Source organism: Glycine soja, chromosome 19, assembly GCF_004193775.1.
Source record: "Glycine soja cultivar W05 chromosome 19, ASM419377v2, whole genome shotgun sequence".
NCBI lineage: Eukaryota > Viridiplantae > Streptophyta > Magnoliopsida > Fabales > Fabaceae > Glycine > Glycine soja.
In genome coordinates, this window is record NC_041020.1 from 36,275,574 (window position 1) to 36,289,529 (window position 13,956).

General features: G+C 32.2%; 1 protein-coding gene across 1 annotated transcript; it reads left to right on the plus strand.

Moving 5' to 3' along the window:
- LOC114400429 (thioredoxin-like 1-1, chloroplastic) lies at positions 1–2,525 on the plus strand. Its single transcript, XM_028362870.1, has 4 exons — positions 1–467; positions 1,020–1,196; positions 1,316–1,480; positions 1,904–2,525. Exons 1-4 carry the CDS (start codon positions 192–194, stop codon positions 2,177–2,179), a joined length of 894 nt encoding a protein of 297 aa, XP_028218671.1. The 5' UTR covers positions 1–191; the 3' UTR covers positions 2,180–2,525.
- Positions 2,526–13,956: the final 11,431 nt, after the last annotated feature.

Sequence of the window (13,956 nt, forward strand, 5' to 3'; positions counted from 1 at the left end):
ACCCGCAGCTTTACACGTCGATCTGGCATCACCTTGACACTTCTTGTGGATAAAGCTCTTTTTTTTCTGTACTCTAAAAAAAAAAGCGTTTCTCTCTCATTTTCTTTCTGTCGAGAAAATTTAGTGAACCCAAAAGGAGAGAACTTTCTTTGGTTTGTGTTTCATTTTGTTGTGGTTTTCTGTAAGATTAAATGGCTGAGGTTTTGACCAAGGCGAGTTTGGTTTCCTCTTCTTCTTCTTCATGGCATGGGGTTGGTCAACGGCATCATCGAAGGGTTTCAACGGTTTCCAACACTTGTAGCTTCGGTTCTGGCGTGGGAAAGTTCTCTTCTTTGAAGATGAAGTCTCAGGTTCTCAGATCTTGGTCCTCTTCTTCTGAGTTTCAGGGTAAAAAGCTTGTCTTTCATGTAAATAGAGGATTACCCAATAGGGTCAATTCGCGCTTGAGAGCTTCAACTGGGGCTCAGGTTTGTAAATATTTGTACCCCTTATGGGTTTTACCCCCAAAATTATTTTATTTTATTTTATGATTCTTGGGTTCTCTTTGTATTTTTTTTTTTATCGATTTAAGACCCCTTTTGGTTGTTGGGAGTTGTGTTAACTTTTCTGAAATTTTCCGAATTGGTATGGTTCTATATTATTGTATCTTGGGAAGATTTTGTGTGTTGCTCATGATCCTTATAATTTTTTATTTTTATGATTCTATGGTAATTAAGACCCTTTTGTTGTTGGAAATTTTGTCAATTTTCCGGAAATCCTAGTTGCTTCTATTTTATTTTATTTTAGCAAGATTTTGTGTTTCTCCCATGGGGTTTCTGGAAATCTGTTATGGAATATTGCAGATGACCCTTAGAATTTATTTATTTTATATTTTTTTAAGTAATTAAGACCTGTTTGATTGTTTGAAGTTTTGTGATTTTTCCTGAGAAATTTTCAAATTGCTTGTATTTCATTTAATTTTGGGAAGGTTTTGTGTTTTTCTCATGGGGTTTCTGGAACTTTCTTGTGGAATTTTGCAGATGAGCTTTAGACTAGGGAAAGTTCAGAAATGGTGGGAAAAGGGGCTTCAACCCAACATGAAGGAGGTGACTTCGGCACAAGACTTTGTGGATTCACTGTTAAGCGCAGGGGACAAGTTGGTGGTGGTTGATTTCTTCTCTCCCGGTTGTGGTGGCTGCAAAGCCCTTCATCCTAAGGTATCCTTCCACCCCTTGGTCTTGATCTAATTCATAGATCAAACTACATGACATTTTCGGATTTCTTATTGGCTAATTTGTGTTGTTGTTCTGATGTTTATTTGTTTATGGTATGGCAGATATGTCAATTTGCAGAGATGAATCCTGATGTTCAGTTCCTTCAGGTGAACTATGAGGAGCATAAGTCCATGTGTTATAGCCTTAATGTCCATGTTCTTCCCTTCTTCCGATTCTATAGAGGTGCTCATGGTCGATTATGTAGCTTTAGCTGCACCAATGCCACGGTTAGTGTACATCCTATGTCAATTTGATTCACATCTGGCTTAATATTATGCCTACTTTGGTTAATTTATATTATGCATGTTTGAAATCTGGGTGGCACAGCTATGTGCTTTGTTCTGTTAAGGAGATTTGACCTTCCCTTTCTCATTAATTATTAACTCTGTAGCTATCCATTATTGGCATTTAATAATTGTTCATTATTACAATATTACTTTATGCCTGTTTCAACTCTTTTGGATAAAAGTAAGATTGTTTATTTGAGGAAATCTGTCAACCTGAGATCAAAGATTAACATTTGTTGCACATACTTGAATAGTAGATGTTGAAATGCATGTTTGCTGTAGGATTGTTCATGTATTATGTTGCTTCATGGTAATATGATAGAGTCGTTATTAATAACAATATTTGGTTTGATTTAATTACAGATCAAGAAGTTTAAAGATGCATTGGCCAAACACACCCCAGATAGATGCAGCTTGGGCCCAACCAAAGGGTTAGAAGAGAAAGAGCTTCTAGCTCTTGCTGCCAACAAAGATCTTTCCTTCACCTACTCACCAGAACCTTTACAACCTGCACATGCAGATGAAGAGTTGGGAACCGAACCTGCTCCTGCTCCTGGTTCAAAATCTCTTCCTTCACCTTCAATGATTCTCAATTCTGAGGTCTCTAAAAAGAGAACCTTAACCACTTCTGGGAGATGATGTGGTCAGTTTGTAAGCAAAACCCATCTTCTGACCCCATCCCTTGTACAGTGTAGATCTGGTTTGGTGTAATATCTTCACATAATATACTTGTGAGAATGAAGATATCATTGCAGATTAACTCACATAGTATGATAGTGTGTATTCCTCAAAGGCATGTTTTTTTGAATCCATGCATTGCTGAGGTTAGGGAAATTAGAAGCTGTAGAATTACTAGTTAATAGTTACTTTTTTGCGTGTATGAGGAATCGCTTCTTATCCTATTGTTGTAAAATGAATGCCATTTTATTCACCAATGGATAATTTGTTTCTTGTTCTGAGCCAGTTATTTCTTGTAATAGTTTAATTTATTTCCCTAGTTTTGTATTTTTCTAGTTGCTGAAGTATTGCCAGGTGCATGTTAAGATATGAGGTATTGTCATATCGGAAAAAAAGATATGTAAGAGGTATTGTGGTTCTGAGATCCCGTTTTGGTTTGAGGGACTTGTGGATGAGTTTCTCTTACCTTTTGAGGGAAGGAAATGGGATGGGCTATTTCTGTTCTCATGATTGGTTGGTAGTTTTTTTGGGTGATAAATTGGTTGGTAATTGAAAAAGGGGATAATATAATTATTTTAAAGGGAATGAGGGTTCACATTATATATATATATAATTGTATTGTTAGAATATACTTTTTCATTACAAAAATTTTGGGATTCTCATTCTGTATCTCAGCCCAAACCACATTTGGTCTTTCTGTTTTAAAATTTATGGCTGTTGCTTCCTACACTTATTATTGCTTCTTGTGTCCCAATTGCATCATGGAATGCAAATTTTACATTACGGTTCTGGCTATCCAAAATATAATGGGGTGCAGGAAGCAATTATTGGAGGTGCAAGAAATTTTAGCCAAATTTGTTTGGGGTTAAGAAGTTTTTAAGTATTACGATGACCAAAAGAATTAGCTATGCCAGTTTGAGCTTGGTCGATTTCAAAATAGGCTAGCTCAAATATAATTGGAATTGAGTTAGGCCTATTATAAATATTAGAAAAATTATAGAATAATAAGTATAAGATGTACCCATAAAAAGTTCAATAAGTAAAAGATCTTATTTTTTATACTTCTAATAAATTATATCATATAAAAACCATCATTTATTTCTTTTTAGAATCCGTTTGTTTATGTTTTTATATACAAAATGTTAAACATAATTTATTTAACAAAATACAATAAAATGGGTAAATTTTATATAAAAAAATCTAAAACGTAGAAATTTTAGTTCTTTTAAATTAACAGAATAACTTAGAAAAATAAGACTATGTACATAAAATATTTAAAAAAATGTTTATCTAAATATATTTTATTATAGAGAGAGATCTAGAACCTTTTACAAAAGTAGGACCCTAGGCAGGGGCCGGCATGACTTTTCTTGTGAATTTTTAGATGATGCCATTGCCACTAAATTTTTTTTTTAATTATAGAATTTTTTATGTTAAAATATTTTTTAGATTATCGAGTCCAGAATAGGGCGTGTTTGGATTACGCTGAACAAGAAAATCAAAGTTTCCAAACCAAAATTTTTAAAATAATTATATTGTAACTTTCATATGAAAGTTTGTTGGCGTTAGATTTAACTGTTTCCTAAACACTGCATATTTAGGAAAAGTTTCAAGAGTTCTTTTTAACAAAATTTATTTAGCTTTATAAATGTAACTTATAATTTTTCAAAAAAAAGACATTTTAGTTTATCTTAATAAATTTCTTAATCAAACTTAATTTCTCAAAAAAAAAAACTTATTTTCATAATGAAATTGATTAAATCGTACTTGATAAGAAATTATAAAATAAACATTTAATTAAAATATTTATTAAAACGCACCCTTACTATATCCTAAATGTAAGTAAAGATCGCATAATATCTCCATGAGGAAAGAGACAGTTATATATGAAAATGGTAATTCAGAGGAGAAGAAAATTTTTGTGGAGTCACATTAGCAAACATCATAAAGATATGCTTGATTTCCTTCGTATAGGAACAAACTTCTCTTGTCCTATCGATCCATTACTTTATGAGAGGAAAACCTATTTGGTACAATTTCATGGGGTTAAAGACAATGGAAGCTCCGAGAAAAAAACGAGGTGTGTGTGGGTCGCTTTGGAGTGTTGTGAAATATTTAGGCAAATGGAAACAAGTTGGTGGTTGGAGATTAGGATACTTGACGTGAAAATATAACGAAGAAATTTAGGAAAAGGTGGACAACAGATTGCTTGTGCTGATTTAGGGGTGAACGTGGCCTTTCTTGCTTTTCACAAAGTGCTGTGATTAATACGCCTTTGCGTCAATTCTGTGAAAGCATGTGGTCCATTACAGATTTTTAGAAGCTCTTTTTTGTTGTGAAGTCTCACTCCATCCACATGGCTAAGTGGAAGTCCACCCCTTTTTTCACTCATTTTGTTTTATGGAATCATTTTATAATTTTAGAAATGAAAGAAGTGAGTTGGAAGAAAGGGTGAATTCGGATTCACAACACTAGGTACGTAATAACATGCATTTATGCAGTTAGTAACATGTAATTATTGGATGAAGAATGATCGATTTATAATTTATTTTCATAGATTAAATTTAAAACACAAATTTAAGATTTGAGTGTATGATCATCTAGGATTTGTATAACATTAATTTTTTTTATTTGCATAAGAATATTTTGATATTTTTCTTCATTTATTTTATCTGGTATGTACTTAGTGGGTGAGATATATATAAAAAGTATTTTAATGTTTAAGTAAGATATAATACCAATAAGGTAGGAAATGTAATAAATAAGAGAATAAACAATTGATTTTATTTAAAAAAATCTAACTTTTTTATACTTATTATTTTAATTAATTATAGGATTCATGGGCCTAATCTCGTGATTACCATTATTGTTAATATGATCTGGCCTAATAATTATTTTATTGATTGTAGTTATCTTATTTTAATGCATCAACCTTATTTGGCTTAGCAATACCCTTATGTTGTAGTTCTACTAGCCCTATTTCAAGTTTCACTCCATTTTCCTTCATATTGAAGACACTGTTCAACACCTCTCTCTTTCTTGGGGTCTCATTTTTTTCTTGTTACAACAAAATGATCAAGTCTGATATGTATGTTCCTTGCCTTACAATTATAACTAACTAATTAAATAAATCATACAAAATTTAATTAAAAGATTATAAACACATAATAATAAAAGAAGGAAAAAAAACATGCAAAATTAATTAATAATTTTTCTTTTTAAACACATTTAATTTAAATCAATTCAAAAGGATAAAGGTTCACATCCACTTAGTGAAACATAATAGAATTATTTTTTTAATAAAAGGTAAGATTATCCCGGCTCAAAACAAGGCAGTCCACTCTAAATAAATAATAAAAAGAAACTAAAGTAGAAAAGTATAACGCAATTATATCATTCAGTAAATCATAACATGTGAAAATCATAATATGCGAAGTAAAATCCTATGCCTCAATGTCACACTTATCAGAGCATATCCCTATCACAGACTAAGTTTCTCCATCTCTAGCATGTGACTCATCATATGAAGGCTCACCTGAAACAAAGTGGCAATCAGCCCAAACACAAACACACACCAGGAGTGAGTTATCACATTCGTATATAATAAAATATTAGAGCATGTGAAACATATAATACTTAAAACTGAATTTATATAAATAACATTACTGCACAAAATCGCACACATTATTCACACCCATTCAAGTTTATACACTCCATAAAATAACATCAATCACAATTGTTAACTCAATGAAATTCAAGCACAAGCGTTATGCAATAATTATACTAAGACTTAAGCCTATATGCAATGTGGTATCATGTCAGTGAAAAACAACACTGAGGCGCTTAGGAGTACATGACAAAGCACATCACACAATGGGTATACTCGGTCACTCTCACTAAGTAACATCATAAGGTGACTAGTCAGGGTTACTCTATTTTGAGAGAATGCCCCAACCACATAGGATCAACATGGGCTTAAAGGAGCACTCAAACCGAGTATCTTTACCCCCAAGGCCTAGACTCCGAAGAATCCGTTTGGGCCTCACCTTCCTGATTCAGGTCCAACCCCTAAAATATTTTTTTTTTACATGCAGACACTGTTTATGAGTTATATAATACCCACGACCTCACTCTTATATTTCAAACATATTTAACAAATTGCGCTATAGTTTAACCCTTCAGGATCCTAACTAGGAATCCTACAATTTCCTTTAACACTGCGCATAAAAGTTCTCTCAAGGTAAACACTGGTCAGGTTACTGTATAACTCATAACTCACATGACAAGTAATATCACTACATATATCAATCACACACTCATTCACAACCATATTTCATGTCTAAAGTTTAACATTTCACACTTTAACTAATTACAAAATATACTCAACAATTAAATAACAATGTATCATAATAATAATAACATACAATATTTAACTTCAAGGCTTATAAACAAATAACTATAAAATACACATAAAATATGTATATATATAAGTATATTATATTCAAAATATATATATATATAACAAAATATATATTAACGTAAACGTAAACGTACATATTATATATATATATATATACAACATATAAAAAGTATTAAATATATATTAATATAAAATAATCACAATAATATCAAATATATCATTAAGTAAATACAAATTATATATATAACAATAAAATATATATACTCATATTGATTTCTATGAACAACATGTATACCTATATTCTAAATATATTTCAACTAAGTTACCAACATCAAGAATATGCCTAATTACAATGTGAATATAACTTTAGTTAATTTCTTTAAATGATTTTAGCCAATTCAATTATCCAACAATCCCTACACATATGAATTTCATGACGAGAAATCATCCACGTGAAATAAAATATAAAGTTTGTAAAAAAAAACAGTATCAATATATATGTACACGTATACAATGCGGTGTGAAAAAATAATAATAAAAAAAATAAAAAGAACAAGATTGAAATACCAACATATCTGGTATAAACAAAATCACCACCACACAATTTTTATGCTAATTATAAGGAATTCTAATTCCTAAGATACACACCTAACACAGGAACACATCAATTCTACAACAAACTCGCAGCAGAACACCAATTGGTTCATCAAACACACTTAATCCGCGATTAAACATGAAAATATAATTAAATTCATAAACACCCCAAAATAACCCAAAATTGACCCTCTAGGGATCCCTACACATGTTCATTCTAATTTCCAAGCGTGAGTAACTCATCCCTTATCTCGAGGTAGTCGCTTAAATGTTCTCTGTTAGCAATGGTGGCGTCTCTGGTGCTCTCTAGAGCTCCTCCTTTGGTTGCTCTGTTAGGGTTCTTGTGCGTCAGAAAAGAAAAAGGGACATAAGTGTTTTGTAAAAGCTGCTCTAGGTTAACATTTGGTTTATATAGTGGAGATTTATGACCTAATTATATTATTTTTTTTACTTATTTATTTATTTATTTATTAACTTATTACTGTATTATTTATTTATTAACAGTTACGGCGGTTACAGTTTTCTGGCAAGGAAACAAATACATCCAAATTCAAGAAAGATGAGCCTAAATTCTCTGATGAATAATATCAGGAATATCTAAGGTTAAAATCCAACAACCATACTCAACCTCCTTTAGCATCTAGTGTTTCAACAACTTGCATTTGTTAGTCTATGGACAATCAAGGCCATGGGTGATCGACTCAAGTGCTTTTAATCATATTTCTGGTGATGTCTCCTTATTTACCTCTATGTCTTCCCAAAAGCTTCCTAATCTTATAACCATAACAAATGGCTCTAAGGTGGCTTTTAAAGGAGTTGGTCAAATCTCTCTATCTCCTTCCTTAAACTTAAAATTTGACTTTTTGTAACATTTTATGATGATCTTTGTTATATAGGAACGTGGTATAGGTCAAATAATTGGAGTAGGACATGAATCAAGAGGATTCTACTGTCTAGAAACAAGTTCCTTTGTGTCTTGTTTTGCAACTCCATCTCCCAAACTTATTCAAGATCACTTAGGTCATCCAAATTTGTCAAAGTTAAAGAAAATGGTTCTTGGTCTTAGTAAACTACAAAGATTAGAATGCAAATCATGTCAATTAAGAAAACATATTAGGTCTTCGTTTCCAAATCAAACTGAAAAAAGATGTAATTCTCCTTTTTCCACCATTCATTCGGACATTTGGGGTCCAAGTCGTGTTACATCCTTTGGGTTAAGATATTTTGTCACCTTTATTGATGAATATTCTTGTGTACTTGGGTAACTTAATAAAAGATAGATTTGAACTTTTATCTATTTTTGTATCATTCTTCAATGAAATTGAGAACCAATTTGGTAAAGTTTTTAAAGTCCTTTGAAGTCATAATCTCAAAGAAAATTTCTCTTCTGGCTTCTCTTCTTTTTTATCCTTATAGGGCATCTTACATCAATCTACTTGTTTCCATACACCACAATAAAATGGAATTGCAGAAAGGAAAAATAGGCATTTGGTTGAGATTGCACATACCTTGTTGCTTAATGCAAATATTCCTGATAATTATTGGGGTCATGCAATTCTCGCTACTTGTTTTCTCATAAATAGAATGTTCTCTTTAACACTTGATAATAAGATTCCTCTTTCCATTATCTCTCCAAATGAACCCTTATATCATGTATCTCCTCATGTGTTGGATTGTACTTATTTTGTCCATGATGTTTCTCCAGGTTTGGACAAGCTCTCTACAAGGGCAATTAAATGTGTTTTTTGGGTACTCTTGTCTTTAAAAAGGGTATTGGTGTTATTCTCTAGACACTAAAAGGTTTTACATGGTTGTACTTGTTTTGTGCATGATGTTTCTCTAGGTTCGGATAAACTCTCTACATAGGCAATTAAATGTGTGTTTTTTTTGTACTCCCATCTTCAAAAGGGGTATTGGTGTTATTCTCTAGATACTAAAAGGTTTTACATGTCTACTGATGTTACCTTCTTTGAAAAAACTTCTTTATTCTCATCTTCCATGCAAGATTCCAATTCTATTTAGTAGGTGTTAGTTATCTCATCCTTTAGTCCAATAATGTCTCTTACTTATGAGGCTCCCAACCAAGAAGACAATCATTATCACCCTCCAACAACTAGTCTAGTCAAGTTATCTTTACCTCCTCCTATGGTATCTCAACACGGGACACAAGGAACTACTCCAACATTACATGAAGACTCTTCTGGTTCATGTCTTTTTCCGTTAGCTTCCCTTACTACGGATCCTTCTCCATCATCGCCTCATCATGATGAAAACTTAGGTTGGCCTATTGCTCTTAGGAAATGAATTCAGTCTACTAAAAATCCTCATCCTATTTATAATTTTCTAAGTTATTACCATTATCTCCTTCATATTTTTCTTTTGTTTCCTTTTTGTCTTCCATACTATTCCAAAAAGTGTTTATGAAGCACTTGATCATCCTAGATGGCGACAAGCCATGATTTTTAAAATGCAAGCTCTTGAACACAGTGGCACATGGGAATTGGTTCATCTTCCTCAAAGGAAGAAGGTGATTGGTTGTAGATGGGTATATGCTATTAAAGTTGGTCTCAATGGTGAAGTTGATTGTCTTAAGGCCCGATTAGTGGCCAAAGGATATACCCAAATATATGGTCTTGATTATGGTGATACTTCTTCTCTTGTGGCTAAAATCACAATAGTCTATCTCTTTCTTGCCTTGGTTGTTATCCGTTATTGGCATCTTCATCAGTTAGACATTAAAAATTCCTTTCTCATGGTGGATTGGAAGATGAGATTTACATGGAGCAACCTCTTGGGTTTGTTGCTTAGGGGGAGTCTATTCTAGTTTGCAAACTTAATCTATCTCTTTATAGTCTCAAACAGTCTCCAAGGTCTTGGTTTGGAAAGTTTAGTCTTGTTGTGTAAAATTTTGGGATGAAACACTGTGAAGCAGATCATTCAGCTTGTTTGTCATACATCTCCTAGGAAATGTGTGTATCTAGTTTTCTGTGTGGATGATATTTTCATTATAAGGAATGATCTTGCTAAAACTTCTTAGCTAAAAAGACTCTTATTCAAACATTTTCAAACTAAATATCTTGGTAGTTTAAAATACTTTCTTGGTATTGAAGTTGCCTATATGGTATTGTGATCTCACAAAGGAAATATGCTCTAGAGATCCTTGAAGAAATAAGTATAACAAATTGTAGCTTGTGGGAAGTCCCATGTATCCTAATCAAAAATTAGTATTGGACCATGATGAACCTTACTCCAACCCAGAGAGATATCGAATTTTAGTTGGTAAGCTCATATATCTTACCATTACTAGACCTGACTTATCTTTTGCAGTTAGGGTAGTTAGTCAATTCATGCAAGCCCTTCAAGTTAATCATTGGAATACAGTGGTCAGCATTCTCAGGTACACTAAAAGGACTCTTGGTCAAGGATTGTTGTATGAAGATAAAGGAATTGCCTAAGTTGTTAGGTATTGTGATGCAAATTAGGCAAGATCCCTTATTGATAGACGCTCCACTTTTGGATATTGTGTATAAATTAAAGGTAATGTTGTTTCTTGGAAAAACAAGAAACAAAGTGTTGTTGCTCACTCCAATGTTGAAGCAGAACATCGATCCATGGCTTTGGCTCTTGTGAACTTGTTTGGATCAAACAACTTCTTCAAGAGTTGAAGTTTTGTGAAATTCAGCAAATAAGGCTATATTGTGACAACCAAGCTATTCTTCACATTGTCTCTAGCCCAATATTTTATGAGAGGACTAAATGTAATGCCCATGATTGTCAACTTATCGGCGACTCTCACACTATGACACTCCATACTATGACACTTCACTTAACATCCTTGTTGGTCAAAACTCTCCACTAGTCAAAACCCTCTATAGGTAGCTCTTTCCCGGACCTTGACAACCAGCTCTGACATTGTTTGACTACTCTCAAGATCATTGACTATCCCCATAAACCAACACGAGACTTTTTAACGTATTTTGTCCTCACTCACACGTATTCTGGAAAATATCCTAGAAGGTCACCCATCCCATAACTAGTCCGAGTCAAGTATGCTTAACGGTAGAGTTCTTAAGTGATAGACTACCGAAAAGTAGATACATCTTGTTGGTATAAGTAGTACCAATTAATTTATTTAAGTCATCCTCAACTGTACAATTTCATACCTGTACAACTTTAGATCCCTCTCATTCCAATGTGATTCGTTCAAGGTGTTGCATGCTTACCAGATTCTGCCTGATTCGTCCTCGAACCACACAGAAAGAGGTATGCTCTGATACCATAAATGTAATGACCTTCGTTACAATACCATCTCATAATAAAAATATACTTTAAAATGTCCATAAAATAATAATTTAGAAATTACAATGGTTTGAAATAATTAAAATATTATAAATTTCAAATGAATAGGTTCATACATAAATAAATAACTTTATTTTCAAATATGAGCCTCTACAAAGTTTAACTAATAATGAACTAAGTCTTCAATTCTCCTCTTTCTTCAAAAGCTTTTTCCTCAAACTCTAAAAGCAACACCTTTAATGAGATAATAATCTCAGTGAATAAAAAAGTTCTAAAAGAGCTCACAAATAATGTTGTTAATATAGTAAATCAACCATGATATCCGTAGTGAATTTAAAATAAGATATGCTCCAATAAAAGTCAAATTAAAACCATCACGGTTCATCCTGATAACATTCTCAATAAATAAACTATTTAAATAAACATCGACACCTCAATGCAATTAAATAAACATCACATGCACAACTCAGTGATTCTCAAAATTACTAGACTGAACTCTTTAACTCCCATACTAGTGTGGATTTCAGATTCTTCAAATGATTTGTGAACTCATATCAATGCAAGGATGACCCACTATCTTTCCATAGAGGTTTCGGGATCTTCCATCATTATAAATCTCATCCTCATCCTAGATGGAGGTATCTCATATTCAATTCATAGAATAAATTATATATTCAGGAGATGATAATTCACACATAATTACAAAATATCATCCCAAATAAATTTCCTAATTTCTCGCATACTATATCTTCCAAGATCTCACTTCAACATTACTACTTAATAATATGGAACAATATAAATTCACGTTAACTCAATATTTCATGAGAGACTAAACATATTGAGATGGATTGTCATTTCATTCGTGAAAAAGTGTTATCCAAGGAGATCATCATTGGATATGTTAACTCAAATGATCAACTTGTAGATATCCTAACAAAGTCATTGATGGGGAGTGTTAGATTCGTGCTTTTTACTTGTTTATTATTTGTCTTTAGTTTTGTTGTAGCCTTTATGACTTGTAAATGAATAGAAGATTGCTCAAATAGTACCAATAGCCCTTGATGTAGTAAAATATGAGCCCAAATAACATTTTTCTAACAAATGAAACAAAGAAAATGAGGGGTGCATGACCTCCATAACTTTCATGAACCTACTTTTTGGGAGGTACAAAACTCATGACACGCAAGACTCACATGTTTATCACTCCTGCACATTAGTTACATGTTATCCCACAAAAAGTATTACTCCAATCCCTCACCATATAGAATAACAAGATCTACACAATTATAAATAGTTAGACCATTCCTTTGCTTCTTAAGCAAACTCAATCTCTATGATCTCTAAGTTATGTCACATCTAGACATGCCTAGGGTTAATCAAACTATCGCAATAGTGAATATTTACAATCACTCACAACGATGATCCATTGCTAAGATAGAAGTCGAACCAACTGGTAAACTTGGTATTGTTGTTGAATGTTGCTGTGTGTTTTTGAAACTTAGACCAAAAAGTTATTGTATATTTAATTTTATTCTTATGTGTACTTTGAATATTAAAACTTATGAAATTATGTGTTATTTTTTAGTTTTTAGTGTAACAAAGTTATGATGTTTTATATTTTTTGGTAGATAAAAGTTTAGATAAGATCACGAAAGACTACTAAATGTGTCGATCCTTGTTGGTGATATTATATTTATTTAAAATTATAAAATTATACTAAGCTAGCAAAACAACTTATCAGTGTCTTTTTTGTCGTTATATAGCATTTTTTAGTAGCTATTTATGCATGTGATATGTTATATAGATAACACTTAAAAAAATCAATATTTATATACGAATAACACAGATCACGGAGACACTCTATATGGTTTTTTCTATATACAAATAAAAACCTAAAAAAAAACTATGCGACAACTAGCTATGTACAGATAATAAACATGAATCAAACACATCTATTCTCAAACTATTTGGAGACTTAATATATACAAAACCACAAAATATATAATAGCCCCTCAGGGTTATTAATTATTTTTATAAGCTTAGATGTGTTTCCCTCACATTTAGGTTAGGGTTGTTTTTTGTCCCTTAAATTTAAATTTGTTTTCTAGTCCCTCAATTTAAAAAAAAAACTTTGTTTAGTACTTCGTACTAAAAAACTGCCACAAATTATACACCCCTAATCGTGGAACATCATGCACTGCAAAGAACATTTTTTAACTGTGGGATTAAGAAAAACATATTTAAAGTTAGAGGGAAAAAAATTACAATACCTAAATTTGAGGGACAACAAACATATCTAAGCATACTTTATATATTAATTTATTTTAGCATGCAGTATATGCATAATCAATACACTATGTGTGGATATGCTCAACAATAACTCATGGTTCTTCCTTTTCACTTACATTTTTTATAACTAGCCATG

Coding starts and splice junctions, on each gene's coding strand:
- LOC114400429 (XM_028362870.1), top strand. CDS start 192: ATGGCTGAGGTTTTGACCAAGGCGAGTTTGGTTTCCTCTTCTTCTTCT. Junction 468..1,019: donor GAGCTTCAACTGGGGCTCAG/GTTTGTAAATAT, acceptor GGAATTTTGCAG/ATGAGCTTTAGACTAGGGAA. Junction 1,481..1,903: donor TTAGCTGCACCAATGCCACG/GTTAGTGTACAT, acceptor ATTTAATTACAG/ATCAAGAAGTTTAAAGATGC.